This window comes from Mytilus californianus, unplaced genomic scaffold (genome assembly GCF_021869535.1).
Source record: "Mytilus californianus isolate M0D057914Y unplaced genomic scaffold, xbMytCali1.0.p SCAF_5, whole genome shotgun sequence".
NCBI lineage: Eukaryota > Metazoa > Mollusca > Bivalvia > Mytilida > Mytilidae > Mytilus > Mytilus californianus.
The window spans coordinates 102,725,801-102,741,182 of NW_026262701.1; the positions used below are offsets into that span (position 1 = coordinate 102,725,801).

The 15,382-nt window shown below is 30.3% G+C and overlaps 1 protein-coding gene across 1 annotated transcript in view; it reads right to left on the reverse strand.

Moving 5' to 3' along the window:
• Positions 1-1,000: 1,000 nt before the first annotated feature.
• Positions 1,001-15,382, reverse strand: part of LOC127702840 (dynein axonemal assembly factor 8-like) — an 82,619-nt gene continuing 68,237 nt past the window's right edge. Inside the window, exon 27 of the mRNA XM_052207143.1 lies at positions 1,001-5,806. Coding sequence (XP_052063103.1) covers positions 5,723-5,806 — 84 coding nt within the window. The 3' untranslated portion in view covers positions 1,001-5,722. The remainder of the gene's footprint in view (positions 5,807-15,382) is intronic.

The following is a 15,382-nucleotide window of genomic DNA, read 5'->3' on the forward strand; positions in this document are numbered from 1 at the left end:
TGCTACATCCTGAGCATCAAAAACAAAAGCCAGAGATGTTATGCGCTTAATGGATACATACTCCAACAAGTTCAGAACAACCCATACCTGGGAGTGCAAATATCAGATGATGTGAAGTGAACCACACACATAAAAAGTGTAGCAAAAAGGGCAAATTCAACCCTAGGTTTTCTCAGCAGGAATCTAAGGTACTACCCACATAAATGTAAGTACACTGCATACATTTCACTACTTTCAATCAGCAAACAGCTGAAAAACAACTGAGGAACAGAACAAAAGTATGTGTTTTGATATTCCCATCAGTATAACACAACATTCAAACTCATTATTTGTATCCACAATAATTGTCTGGAACCATCTATAAGACATAATTGTGTGTACATCAAGCGAAGAGCTTTAAATCTGCTGTGGCAAACCGTCAATTAATCAACAGAGCGTTCATCCCGTTGTATTAAAGCCAGTATTGATTACTACAACGTACAAGTTTACAGATATAAACATACATTAATTTCCATATTTTGTTTGAATTCTTTTTGCTTGAGATTTCTTTGCAAAGTTTTATTTTCATTTTCCTCTTTTTCTTATATCATTTGCCAGTCCACTCAATGAATAAAACTGAACTCGGGGATTTTTTGCTGGTGTTTCACAAATTTATAGCTATAATGCATATGATTGATCAATGCTAAAAACGAAAATCTCCATGAAGAATGTTTTTATGTTTTTTTATTTGTAAGCAAATGTGTTGATAATTGTTAATCTATGTTAAAGGTAGCCTCATTTTGTTAAGACATATCCCATATCTCTTTCTATTCATAGTTCATCCTTCACAAAGCAAAGTGAGCCTAGGTGTAAATGTAGTTAAGAATATACTGTCTTTCCAGATGAAGTGTATTCCAGACATAGGTTGCATGTCAATTCAACTAGTATCATTATAGACATTAGAACTTACTTACGTAATAATTATTTCTGGATTTAGTAATACATGTAGTAATAAAGAAAATTCTTCAAGAAGTGTTTATTATCAATAAATATATGTAACTTTTATCACACAACTCAATATATAAAATGTAAACAATAAGATATAATAATGGATGGAATTGTTCAAACAGAGATCATTGATAAAGTGGATGGAATTGTTCAAACAGAGATCATTGATAAAGTGGATTGATACAAAGAAACTTGAGGAATGATTTAAATTAGGTGGTGGATCTTATCCCCTTAATCAATATACTTAATCCTATTTTTTTTTTGGATGATCTTGAATCCCACTTATTTGATATTAAAAAAAAAGGTTGCCCATGTACTGAATCCTACTTGTACAATAACTTTGTTGGAAGTTTTCAGAACTGAAACAAGGATCACCAAAGTTGTGGCAATACCTTTGCATTTGGATGCTGGTGCAGTTACTGTGGATTCATTTATTTATATTTACCAATATTCATGGATTAAAGAAAAAAAAATGTGGATACTTGATTTCATGGTTTTACAAATTCTGCATTTTGCCCATGTAGAAAATTTGTATTTTGTTGAACACCTTAATTTGTGGTTCATCTGTATCGAAGAGAAATCCATGAAAATTAATACCACATGAACAATAATGAGGGTACAGTTTGTGATCAATCATATGAATGCCTTAATATTGAGCAGCCATACCTGTAACTCAACAGGTGTCTGGGTTTTGCTTTGTCCTACGGAATTCTAATACATCTTACATATCAATTCCTGCCATATTTCCACTTGATATTAATACTACACCCAGTTCATGCCCAAAACACTGGTCTGAACCAGTCATAATTCTAGTCAACAAATAATAATATTCTTGTGCAAGTGATAATAATTGATGGAAATCAAGAGAAGAAAAAAAAAACACAATTAAAAATGATAAAAAAAAGTTTGCATTCAGTTAAGTCTACATGAAATCTTTTATAAAACAATTAATTATTTACCATACAGTGCAAATCATAAATACAAAATTAGCATAGAAAAAAAAACAGAAGCATACGAATAACAATTATTAATATATATTGAGTTTCTTGTCAACATGACAAAATTTAACAATCACCATACCGGTATTACAATTTCAGTGATTTTACATTTTTAATTTGTAGTACTGACCAACTGTAAATTAAAAATCCATGCAATGTTTAATGAAAAAAAAAATTCAGATATCAATATTTTAGTTGAATTAAGAATATTTCAATAAAAGATACATAGTCTAAAATATGTCAGATATTGAGTTAACTTTTGACAGCATACATTATTTTCTAAATTTAGTCAATAAAATGTTCAATATCATTTTATGCAGTTTACAGTATCTTTTAATTGGGCTATTCTTTCAGCAAGGTTTCAATAAGGAAACTTGGGTTTTATTGTTATTCAACATACAATACTTGAATAATGATTATCCAGAACACATGTTGCTATGAAAGTAAGTTAAATCATGAGAAACATTTAAATGAAACACAATCCTTTCTATAACAGTACACATTGTTATCAGCTTATGAAAGCTTTCTACCAGCATAGAACATCGTGTCAACCTACCATCATTTGGAATCAATTTCATGCACTTTAGGTTGTCGCACCCTGAGATTTCTGCTAACACCATAGTATTATTACGAAATATAATTTAAATGAAAAATACAATACCACTCAGCAGATTGTCTAATGATGAGTCTGTGTACTCAAAGGATGGATTGGAATACAATTAAATGATATAGTTTTTAAGGATTGAAAATGCAATATATCATATGTAGCAGAAAAAGAAATTAAGAATCTATTCTGAGCATCCATTAATATTTTCTGATGTTGTTGTGGATTTTCTCTGGGCATCTATTTAATTATTGTTTTCTTTTTCTTATATTAGTATCAGATTTTCAATAAACTAACTTAGTAAGGTATTCATTCAGAAGTAATCAACAAGCACAAAATAAAGTGGAGATAAGTCATTCAGCAGTTAAAATTAACTGTAAAACTAAACAGATGTCCAACATATTATATGCCTTTTTTTCTTTTTTTTTTTTAGCTTTTTTCAACCAGCCTATTTGAAAAAAAAATTTTTTAACGGATGTTGCATCCCCCCCCCTTTTCCCTTTTCTTGCCACTGGCTCCTACACATTTTACTCATTTGTGCACATGTCCAATATATCTGTTAACCTCTTTCGACATTTATTTGAAAATCTACCCTCTATCATTAATAGTTTTCCTTTGAGGGTTTTCTATAAAGATTTTATGTGACAATCTTTCCTAGCATTTTTTTTACTATACATTTTTTATAATTAGCAAAGTTTCAAGAAGATGTCACTACTTTATTGTAAACCTCCCTTACAAAAAACTTTAACCTGATAAGGATGAACCAACAAACAGATGCATAGACCAGAAAACTCAGACCCTACCCCAACTATCTTAGGTGGGACATAATAAAACAAAAGTCAAGATGTAGTTTATTTTTAATGATTACAGCATTATCTACTAAAATTTTAAGAGCTCAAATTTTAAGATAACTTCAAATTGATTAAATTGTCTCATCAATCTCTTAATAAGAAGTTCCCATAATAATACATACATATAGCTAATATCTTTTCTTCATTTAATAATCCAAGATAATACATAAAAAATATAGATATTAAATTTGTATAAAAATAATATTTTATTTCAGAAATAACAAATAAATAAATAAATAAAAATTATTTATACATATCACAGAATAAGCAACAGGTTTCCTTGAGATGATCATGGTATTTAATACTTAAAGCATACTGAAATACTGTAAATTCAGAATTATTGCATGATTTTTATTATTGCTAATAATGTGACTGGTTGAGTATCGCAATATTTTTGATATCTGATACCTTATCTGAGAGGCCTTATGCGACTTCTGGCGTGAAGAGAATTAAGGTTAAGGTAAGGATATATATATCTATATGCAGATTTTCCTGAAATCGCAATAATTAATCTCGCACTTTTGTTCATTCTTCAAAAATGGCAATAAAAAATGCTCGCAATAATTTCTGAATTTACATTATGTGCAAATTGTGAATAACATGGTATAAAATTAAAGTAATACAATGCAGTCAGTCAAGATCAAATAGAATTCGGAGGTGGTATTTTATGTGAAGTTACTATCAGAGTTTTATATAAGCTGATAGAGTATATCATTGTTCCTTAGCACATAAACAGAATTATGCATTTCTCAAAAATTGGTCACAGAAACTTAAAGCAAAGCACGAGTTCAGTATAAATCTATATCATGTATATAGACTCCTGTTTTTCGGTTTGCTTCTATAAATTCAGGAATTTTTGTTAAAATAAGGTGCTTTAGTCTTAGTGAAAATTAGACACCCCTTTCTAGCAATACCACAAGAATAATTGGTTGAACTTGAATACAATTCAAAATGCCTCTAATACTGTAGCATTTTCATTAACAGAATTGTGATTTATCACTGCTGTTGGGTAATCAATATTATAATTGTACATAAAAATATAAGGCTTATGACATGAATTCAATAAATTACATAACATGTGAACATTTAATGAGGAATGCTTGAAAAAATGCCCGATCTGACAAAAACTAGCAAAAGTAAAAATAAAAAAAGCTTCAATTATGTAATATTTTCAAAGGGAAATCATATCATCAAATAAAAAAATTAAAAAAATTCCATCAGACTTTACAACTGTATGAAAATGATGGTATATCACGATTTCATAATGATGCTTTTTTATTTATCCCTTTGGGCTATATCAGTTCTTCAAAATTTGTATCAGGTTTTGGATTTTCACATATTTAGGCCCTCCAGCATCACTAAAGAGATTAAATGTCGAAATCTACATCTAGTGCAGTTAAATTGTTATCGTAAATAGTATATAACATTGAACATTATGCATATATCATTATTTTCCCTTAGCTCTAAACTTAATTCCAATCTCCTAGATAACACAATACTTGTAGTTCCTTTATTTATGTATTACAAAAAAGTAATGATACAGTGAAGCATTTATTTAACCAGACACCAAAGGACCCGGATGTTAGAAACTATAGGTTATCGTACAGACTTCAACAATGACCAAATCTCATACTGTATAGTAAGCTATAAAAGACCTAGGAATGACAAAATGTGAAACAATTCAAACTAGAAAAACAACAGCCTAAAACAATAAACAAAAAACAAATATGGATGTTTTCTAGTAGTTTGGACGTGTATAAAATAACCTTATACAGTGAAGGAAATAAGATTAAACTCAACCAGGACATTTACCCATGTACAACAAACTATTGAAATCATTATCTTTAATGTTATAAAATTCAAATCTAAGTCAGAATCTGCTGAAAATAAACTCATCATAGATACTAGGATTAAAATTTTGTATTTGCGCAAGACACACGTTTCGGCTACAAAAGACTCATCAGTGACGCTCGAATCATAAAAAGTTAAAAAGGCCAAATAAAGTACGAAGTTAAAGAGCATTGAGGACCAAAAATTCCTAATTTATATATACACAGAAAAATAATTATATATAAAATGAATGGAGTCTAGTGGAACGAGTTTTTATATTTAAGTTAAGTGGATTCAACTGTGCAATCTGTGTTTAAAAATTCACTTCTTTAAAAAAATGAAAATGCAAGCCCCCCAAAAAAATATGTTATAACAACAAAATAACATGTGTAATTCCTCTTTTTAAGCATATGACAAATAGTTTTTGTGGTTCACTATAAAACAAACACTGCTTATTCTGTAGGACGTTTTGATAATATTTCACACTGTCCTCCAGGGATCAACTTGTCAAAGAAAAACATCAGCATCTTGTGAGCCTGAAAATATAAAGCAAAAAATTAGTATTTCTGAAACTTCAAATGGAATGGAAACCTATATAATAGAATGGTCATACCACTCTTACCTTACCTCAGTTGAGAGGCTAGGGTAAAAGAGAGGTGGAAGATACCAAAAGGTTATTCAAACTCATAAATGGAAAACAAACTGGCAATGACAAGGCAAAAAACCAAAACATTGACAAAACACAGCATAAAAAACTAAAAGTATGAGCAACACGAACCTCACCAAAAACCTAAGTATAAGGTGTTGCTTATCAAACTTGATTTACTACAAAATCAGTTAATAAAGGGATTGATAACTGAAGGAAAATGTAATGTGCAAAACAGAAGGATTAAATTAGGATTCTATAAACTGACATAAAACTAATACACACCAACCAACCATTCTTATTAACTAGTATTTGTTATATTTAAGAAAACACATGGCACAGAATGTATATATTTTGCTGTACAAACAACTTCCCTTTTCCCAAAAAAATAGCCATTGATGTCAAGAAAGGAAACTGCTAATATTATTTTTGTTAAAAAGAAATTATTCTGTGAATGGTAGCTTTTCATCATTCTTAAAATATATATGGTTTCTCGGTACTTTAAAACTAAAGAAGGAAATTTACCAATAACATAGCGGCTATGCACCAAAATTATTATTATCTAATCATCCTAATCCAATGTACTTTTGTAATTCGACTGTTCAAGATTAAAAAGGGGGAGGATTGAGATCTCAAACAAGAATATGTACCAACAGAACCCTATGCATTGCTCACACTATCCCATTTCCATTTGCAGTGAACAATGAATTCTGGATCACAGCCCTATATAATTTTGGATATATTCTAAAAAGTTCAGATCATAAATCCAGAAAAGCACTTGAAAGTTATTAAGTGTAATTTTTATAAAAAGATCATGTGTAGTAAGTTTCAAGTTGATATGACCACAACTTCATGGTTAACTACCAAAAACCATAATTTAACCTGAAACAGGACAGACAGATGTAATGTACAGACCAGATAACATAATGCCCCCTTCTTTGAAGGAAAGGCATCAAAAACTTGTTTACCCTGACAACATGTTCATGTGTGTCTCCTAAGTAAACAACTACAACATTGGTTGTATTCTGTTATCTCTCCAAGTTTTTCTAATTTTTTGGAATTGAAGTTTTGATGGCAGATCAATAATACTGTTTATTCCATTTTGATATAACTTTAGTAGGTTTTTCTATATGGATTGGATTTGAATAAACAGCATATTCACCTGAGGAAAAAAGTATATTCACCGTGCAAAACATTGCTGGCTTTTAAGTGTATAATTATGGTAAACTCATTAGATTAACAATTGGTTTTCGTAAATAATTGTCATTACATACATTTTCTCTCTCAGAATACAAAATAAAACAATTACTGTCTTTTGTTGGCCTCAGTGAATATCAGTTTTTCAAAAGTCAATAAAACCACATATTTACTACATCAAAAGACAGTAATTGTATAATATTCATAAATTTTTGCATGCAATATTATTGCGATCTTTGAAAAATGAAATTTGAGATAAATTATTGTGATTTCAGAAATTGTTGCAAAGTATAGTGTTATAAAAATATCAAATGCGAGTTTTTATTTTTCCAAAACCTATCCCGTCCCAATTCTAGTAATAATAAAAACATTACATAAATTTCTAAATAAGGCCACACCAATTTAATTAATAGTTCTTTGGATTTTCCCGCTCCTGTTTTGGAGAAATTGACTTTTCAATAAAAAAAAATAAATTACTGCTTCCTCAAAATTTTGGTATGCATGACGCTCCAAAATTAGTTTCTCCTTGAATTTTTTTTTCACATAGTCGCTTTTCTGTTGCTATTATCCTTTTAAACGCACTTGTAATAAATCGATTTGTAAATAAAAGGTCCAAAATCAGGCTGCAGTTGTGTCACCTCATTGCCATGGACAAGTAGTTATTGAACACACTGTTATTCGAAATGCTTCTCGTTTTACCTTTAAAGAACTGTTCTAGGATGCAAAAATTAAAAACATTTCATTTGATGACCACAGACACATCAATATTTGTTAGAACCATTGTTACCCCATCCTTGTTTCAACAGGCATAGACCTATCTATCTTTTGGATGAAATGAATTGTAAATTCCCATGAACTTTTTAAAAAATCCCAAAAGCATTTGAAGTTGATGAAACCCCATATTCCCTTGTTAGTCTTTTGGCATGCAAGCAGAACTCTTCTTTTGTTGGGGGAATTTAAAGAGTTCCAACGAGACATAGGTGATGCAGTATTGTGATTGGCATGCTCATAATAATTAGGGGTGTGTAATTGGTTCAACCATTTATAGTCAAGCTAGAGAGTTTTAAATGCATTACAGCTTTTAGGAGCAAAATGAAAGAGTATTTTGCTTAGTAAGAAAAATGCTTTTGAAAGGTTGACAGGTATTTTAAGGGAATATTTTAATACATTTGGATCTACATGTATAGCAATATAGCTATCTTACTCAGGATGTTGTTTTAGTACAAAGCAAGAAATATTCACCTCACTCATTCTTTTGATCCTAAATATGCATAAATAGTTCCTACTTGATGTCAAGCAGCCAATAAATAAAGGCAACTGTAGTATACCGCTGTTCAATAGTCATAATTTGATTAAGCAAAATCAAATCCGGGTATCAAACTAAAACCGAAGGAAACACATCAACTATAAGAGGAAAATAACGGAACAACAGAAACTCTGAACTACAACTATAAACAATCATTACCAGATATGATGAAAACTATCAAATATCTTTCAGGGGCATTTTTTTGGATACATACACATATTTTAATTTTATCCAACATGTGTCATTTACCTAGCTAACATACTTCCTCTTGTAAAACTGCTTCTGCTATGCTTCCTAAATATATACATGGATTTGAATGAAAATTTACATAGACAAAGCTTACTTTAAGTAAATAACCAAAATTAACTAAACCACAGTGAGACAAGAAAGTCTGATATGGTACAGGCACCAATAAATCAAATTATATGCATTAGAGCATCTGTTACTCTTCGTTTTTCTATGAAATAACCCAGTTGTTACAACATGTACAACTTCTAAATCACACAATTTAAAAAAAAAATTATACCGCTTGCTTCACTTGTAGAGCTCTCGCCTCAAAAAACTCATTTTCAAGAAACATATAAAAACAAACAAATTTTGCTCGCTCACCCTATATTTTTTGGAGCTTTTGTCCAAGAACTATTAATCAAATTGGTGTGGCCTAAAGAGAAGTCTCTTTTGAATTGATCACAACTTTTCTTTAGGCTTGGATCATTTTAGAGCTGGATATATTTTTGAAGACAATATGTTATTCTATAGATGTCTTTTAATTTTTTAGTGTCTTTGGGTTGCCACCTCATTGATGTATACCCCAAATCTTCTTTTTATTCGTGGTAATTTAATCAAACACTTGTAATTTTTGAAAAAGTCCTAATTGAAAATAAATAGAGAATGCCCCCCTTTTATATAACATTATAAAGGGGCATAACTCAAGAATAGTAAAAGTGACGCCACCCAAATTTAATGTTGATGTGTGTTTTGTGGTAATAAGCATTGTGTGTAAGTTTCATAACATTTGGTTGAGGCAAACTAAAGTTAGAGAACGGAAACCAATTTTGGGACGTACGGACGGACAAGGGTAACACTTAATGCCCCCTCTTGTGACGGCGGGGGCATGAAAATTATAATAAGTTAGATATCCCCCCAAAGTCAATTGCGCCAAATCCTTTTTCTTTGAATTCAACAAAAATCTATATACCTGCCAAAAAACAATCAGACATCCTATTACTGGAGATACTGTATGAACAAAATGTGTGATGTAAAGACAGACAGAGTTCTTTTCATATTCTATCATGTTGTGCAAGAGGATATATGATAAAACTTTCTAATAAAAAGTCTGAGGACTTTTGAAGCATTTATACTTGTCAATGTCATCTTTTATATCAACCAAGCCGTTCATACATTCAGTGAAATAAACTAGTGTATGACAAGAATTATCAATGACCAGCAGTCTTTCTTTTTCAGCATTGAAACACCTACATTGTCTGTTGATTTTTGTAACTAAGTGCATATAATGTGCGTTATTCTTGATAATGCAATATGCAATTATCCCACAATAATAATTCATCATTCCAAATGCAGCGAATTTCAAAAGCTTACACTTTTTAAGGAAACCTACACAAAAGCAAATCTCATAAAGCCTATTTATAGCAACAAATTTACTAATGAATTTTTGCAGGTTCATCAATAACTATATCCCATGGTATATTTAAGTCATTTTTCTCCTACAGAAAAGGCAATAATAAATCTATCAAAACTTGTGAAGATGAATTAATGTGTTGAAAGCACTATATCTGGATGATGTTTGAAATGTAAATTATGTCATCTTTTATTAGTTATTGTCACCCCTATGACCAATAAACCAATCATATCCAATCTATTCAGACATTAAACAGTTATCACATAGGATATATTATTAGATTATTTACTCCTCACTTGATGTCAGATCTGTTTTCATTCATCATTTGTAGAATATTAAAAATGAGATCAGGCAAAACATATATCCATCTGCAACTACCAATGCATGAAAAGAACAGTCAAATACATAACTAGAGGCTCCAAGGAGCCTGTATGACATTCCCCAGAATATATGCCAATGTCAACAATGGTCTCTCTCCAACCCTTTCAAAACTATTTAATCCCCTTGTTTTGCATGTAAACAAAGGGGTGTCTTCCTCCTATTCCCACTTTTTAAAAATACTATTCCTTCTATTCCCACATGCAAATAACAATAGATGTTTTGATAAATAGTTTGTTTTTATAACAATCAAGGTTAATTAGAATGTCACCTAAGATTTACCTGTATTTTTTTTTTAAAACATAACATATTTGGTACACTGTTTATGTATAATACCTTGTTTATTTCTTTTTTCGTCGAAGAAATATTTAAAAATAAAGAATAATTATGATAAATTGATTGGAGTAAGATTTATTTTAAATTTTTTGAATTTGTAACCTTAAAGAATTGTTTGCTATACAAATAAATCATGATATAAATAATATTATAACCAAGTATAATCTTAAGATGTGGAATAAAAGTATACTCTTAAAATATAATTACTTGGACCAATAATCAAAGATGTAAAATAATGGGTGAAAACTGTTAACTTTACTTCAAAGCATGAGCAGTCAGATTTGATTAATTTTAATTGACTGAGTTAGAGTTTGGTGATGCAGCCTCCCACCTTCTTCACGTGGAATAGATTGATAAACTTTAATAGACTTGTATACAGTGATTGTCTAATGTATGTGCTACAATGTGTGATTTGATTTAGTGCTGTTGTATAATTTGTGTTATATTATGCTTGATTGAATCTACAGTTGAATTTGTGTTATAAAAGAAATAAAATAATTTACTTATATTTGTTTTAATTTCTTTCATATTTATTTTGTTTAAAAAAAAACAGAATTCATACAGATGCAAAAATAACTTATTACCTGTCCTAATAAAGAAAAAACACTGGTCAATTAACAGTTGATTAAAAAATGTTTGTACAGTATAATCCTTTGTTTGCACAAGTTTTCCCCCTATTCCCACATGAAATATTAACTTTTCTTACCAGATTTATAAAAAGTGGGAATAGAGGGAATGAACCAACAAAGGTGTTCCTGCAGATGAACTTGTAATTCATATATGTATATCAAAAATATAGAATTTGTGAAAATTGTTATATACAGCAATATATTATACATAGTAGTTATACTGTTCCACCTTTGGACGTTTAGGCTGAAGACGAGTTTCATTTTTTAATGGAATGCACTGCATACGAAAAGGAAAGGAATTGTATTCTTAATGAAGCATGCATTCAATGTAAAAACTTCCCTTATATTTCAAAGTACGAACAGTTTATTTGGTTGATGTCCTGTGAGTCTGAAAATGTTAATATGTCAATGTCAAGATTTATTAGTACTTGTTTTGAAATAAGAGAAAATTTGCATTCCAGAATCTAAATATACATGTAGTAGTGATGTAGTTTATGTTTTATGTATTAGAGAGGGTTAATATTCTATTTTATTTATTTTCAAACACCATCTGGTATGGAGTATAGTTATTTAATCATTTATTTTTAAGGTAATATATCTTAAAAATTATTGTATAATTAATACTATATATATATGTATATGCTTGGAAACGGGCCCTTTAATTGGATTCAATAAATATTCTTATTCTTATTCTTCTTAGCAACAAACAATCAATCAATCAATATATTGTTCCTATTCATCTATTAAAAAAAATTTGAAGTGCAAATACTTTTGTTTATAAAATACTTTGACAAACAAAAGGTAGATAGTGTCTAAAAAATAATTTTTTTTAACACAAACAGCTAATGATATTGAAATAATGATCAGAGAGTAGAAATAAGAATATTCTTTCTCAAATGCAGGGAATTTGAGCTAGGTCAGGAGGGTGGTCCTCAAAGGGAAATTACCATATTTTTAAAAATATAAGGAGGTTCCTATTGATATATGAAGAGTTGACACCTATGCACGTTTTGACATCATCATTTTCTGAAAACTACTAGTTCAACCACCATAAATTCATATTGTTTTTTTTTATTTATAAGTGATGTCTAGACTATAGACACTAGGTTTGTATCAGAACAAAGAGTCAATTTTTTTATTTGAAAATTGTTGTTTTCAATTAATTTTTTTAGAATTTTTTATTGGAAAACTGTGTTCTGTAGGATCTATAAATAAGTGAAGATCGATAAGGAATAGGCTGGGAAGTTATCATGGATTTAATTTTCATTAATGCAATAGCTGACAAATTAATGATAGAGATACCAATTTCACCTTAGAACTGCTATCAGCAACATGCAGTATAATTCAAAGTTTGCTTTTGGTCCTGTGCCAAATATTTCATGCATTTTCTTAACAACAATAATTTGTCGACACAGACAATGGAAGGAAAATCTGAATATACCACTGAAAAAATATGGCAAGTTGGAGTAGGCTTGCCTTACCTAATAACCTTTACCCCAATAGCTTAGGTTTTTTTTAATTTGTAAACTTTCTTGTATGATTGCTGCTTAGTTCTTGTTTGTTTTCTTACAGGTTGCACTTTGTAAATACAGTTGTTTCTCAACCCATGCCTCTTTTGGGGAGATATTTAATATTCATAGGTATGTTAATTTGTTAACGTACTGGTTCCCATTGACGATCCCTGTGTTTCATCTCATAGAGACATCACTTGGGAATGTAATCAGTATTGAAAAACATGGTAGCTGCTAAATTTTAATTCTTAGGAGGTCCAAAAATGGAGGTAAGGGTAGTATAGAATTTTAGTATAAGTTTAAACTCTTAGAAGTTCAGGGCATATAAATGTTGAAAATATGCCGCACAGCCCTATATTTTGACCTTTGAATAAAATAGTAGTGCATATAAACTTTCCGTTCAGGGATATTATTTTTCACGAAACTTCATAGTAAAAGTGTCACAGTTTTAGCCGCAAAGGGAGTTCCTATGGGAAATTGCATTGTCAGTATTTACAGAATTGCAACCTATATAGGGTTAAAAAATAGAACATACAGAATTTCACAAAATCTGGTTTATCTCAGAGATTTTAAAGAATTTAACTCAAATATGAAGTTTTATAAATATTTCATGAAGATTGCGAAAATCCTGGGCCTTAACTATGATGACTCAGCATAAATTCACAGTTTACAGTGTGCATGGTTTACTTAAAGCCCTGAATTCAAAATGAATTTATAATATATGCCTATTTGTAATTTAAATTGTTTAGAAGTGCTTATATTTACTCTTTGCAGTAATTGCGACTCATTGATCCTTCCTAAATATTTTTGGTGGGGTGTTTTTGTCCTGTCGATAACCCAAAAGTAAGCCGTAACGCCTAAATGTGCTTTTTTTGTGACTGCGGCATAAAAAAGTACAAGCTAGAATTACAAAAAGACCTCAATAAAACTAGCAATAGTGTGTTTTATCCTAAATATGTAGTAAATATTCCACATTGCTAGAAACAGGGAAAACAATTAGGAAATGTGAGGCCCCAGGGGCAAAAAACAGAGAAAAATGCCTACCCCTGAGTCATAAAACAGATAATTTAACTTGTAAATGCTATGATTTTTTTATTTTAAAGTTCTTTTGTAAAGTAAACAATAACTGTGCTAGGAAGTTATGCAAAAATCAGATGTAAGCAGTCATTTCAATCAAACTTTTAGTGAATTTATGCACCAGATTGATATCTTCATAAATACAACTTTTGCAAATATGGCTTTGTCTGAACACTTCTAGTTCATATATTAACTAACTTATGTTAGATATATGGTTAGGGATGATACTGTTGTGACAAGAATTCTAAACTGACCATTTGAGGCAGAAATTGTGAACTTTCATTGACAAATAGGCATACAGTAAGATGTGGACTGGAGACACAGGCAGGATTGGATACTTTGTATAATCTTGAATGTTGGAATGCTTAACTACTAAACAATACATTTATAGTATTCTAAAATGCTTTCAATTTGTTATCAGAATAGTTTCAAACAGGTTTTAGACAGTTCATGTCAGATAACATGCACATAGGGTAAGCTGGCAATAATTAGAGTCTTGTTTTCAAAATCTTTAAAAAATTGAAACAGGGGTAGGGGTATAAAATGTACTGTAAAAGGAAACTTAGAGTATATACAGTGATTTCTTTAAGGCTATAATTCTGATAAATAAGTATTGTTGTGAGAAAAAGTGTTTTTAGAGAGTTTTCTATTTGAATAAATGTTTGTATAGGTTGCACTTTGTAAATACAGTTGTTTCTCAAACCACGCCTCTTTTGGGGAGATATTTAATATTCATAGGTATGTTAATTTGTTAATGTACTGGTTCCCATTGATGATCCCTGTGTTTCATCTCATAGAGACATCACTTGGGAATGTAATCAGTATTGAAAAACATGGTAGCGGCTAAATTTTAATTCTTAGGAGGTCCAAAAATGAAGGTAAGGGTAGTATAGAATTTTAGTATAAGTTTAAACTCTTAGAAGTTCAGGGCATATAAATGTTGAAAATATGCCGCACAGCCCTATATTTTGACCTTTGAATAAAATAGTAGTGCATATAAACTTTCCGTTCTGGGATATTATTTTTCAAGAAACTTCATAGTAAAAGTGTCACAGTTTTAGCCGCAAAGGGAGTTCCTATGGGAAATTGCATTGTCAGTATTTACAGAATTGCAACCTACAATTCTCCCATAACATAACGATAAATTTCATTCAATTCACACAATGTTTATAGTGACAATTGTCTCACTGATGCTTAATGAATTACTATAACTGAAGACGCAGATCAAAGAAGCCTTTTTAGTTTGTAACATTAATTCAGTAGTGGCTTCAGAAACTATTGAAAAAGAGGGGATTGGTTTATTATGACTGGAAAGAGTTCAACCTTTTTTCTGCTGATTTCCATGTGATTTCACCACTGTCCCAGCCTCCCAGGTTAGGGGAGGGTTGAGCCA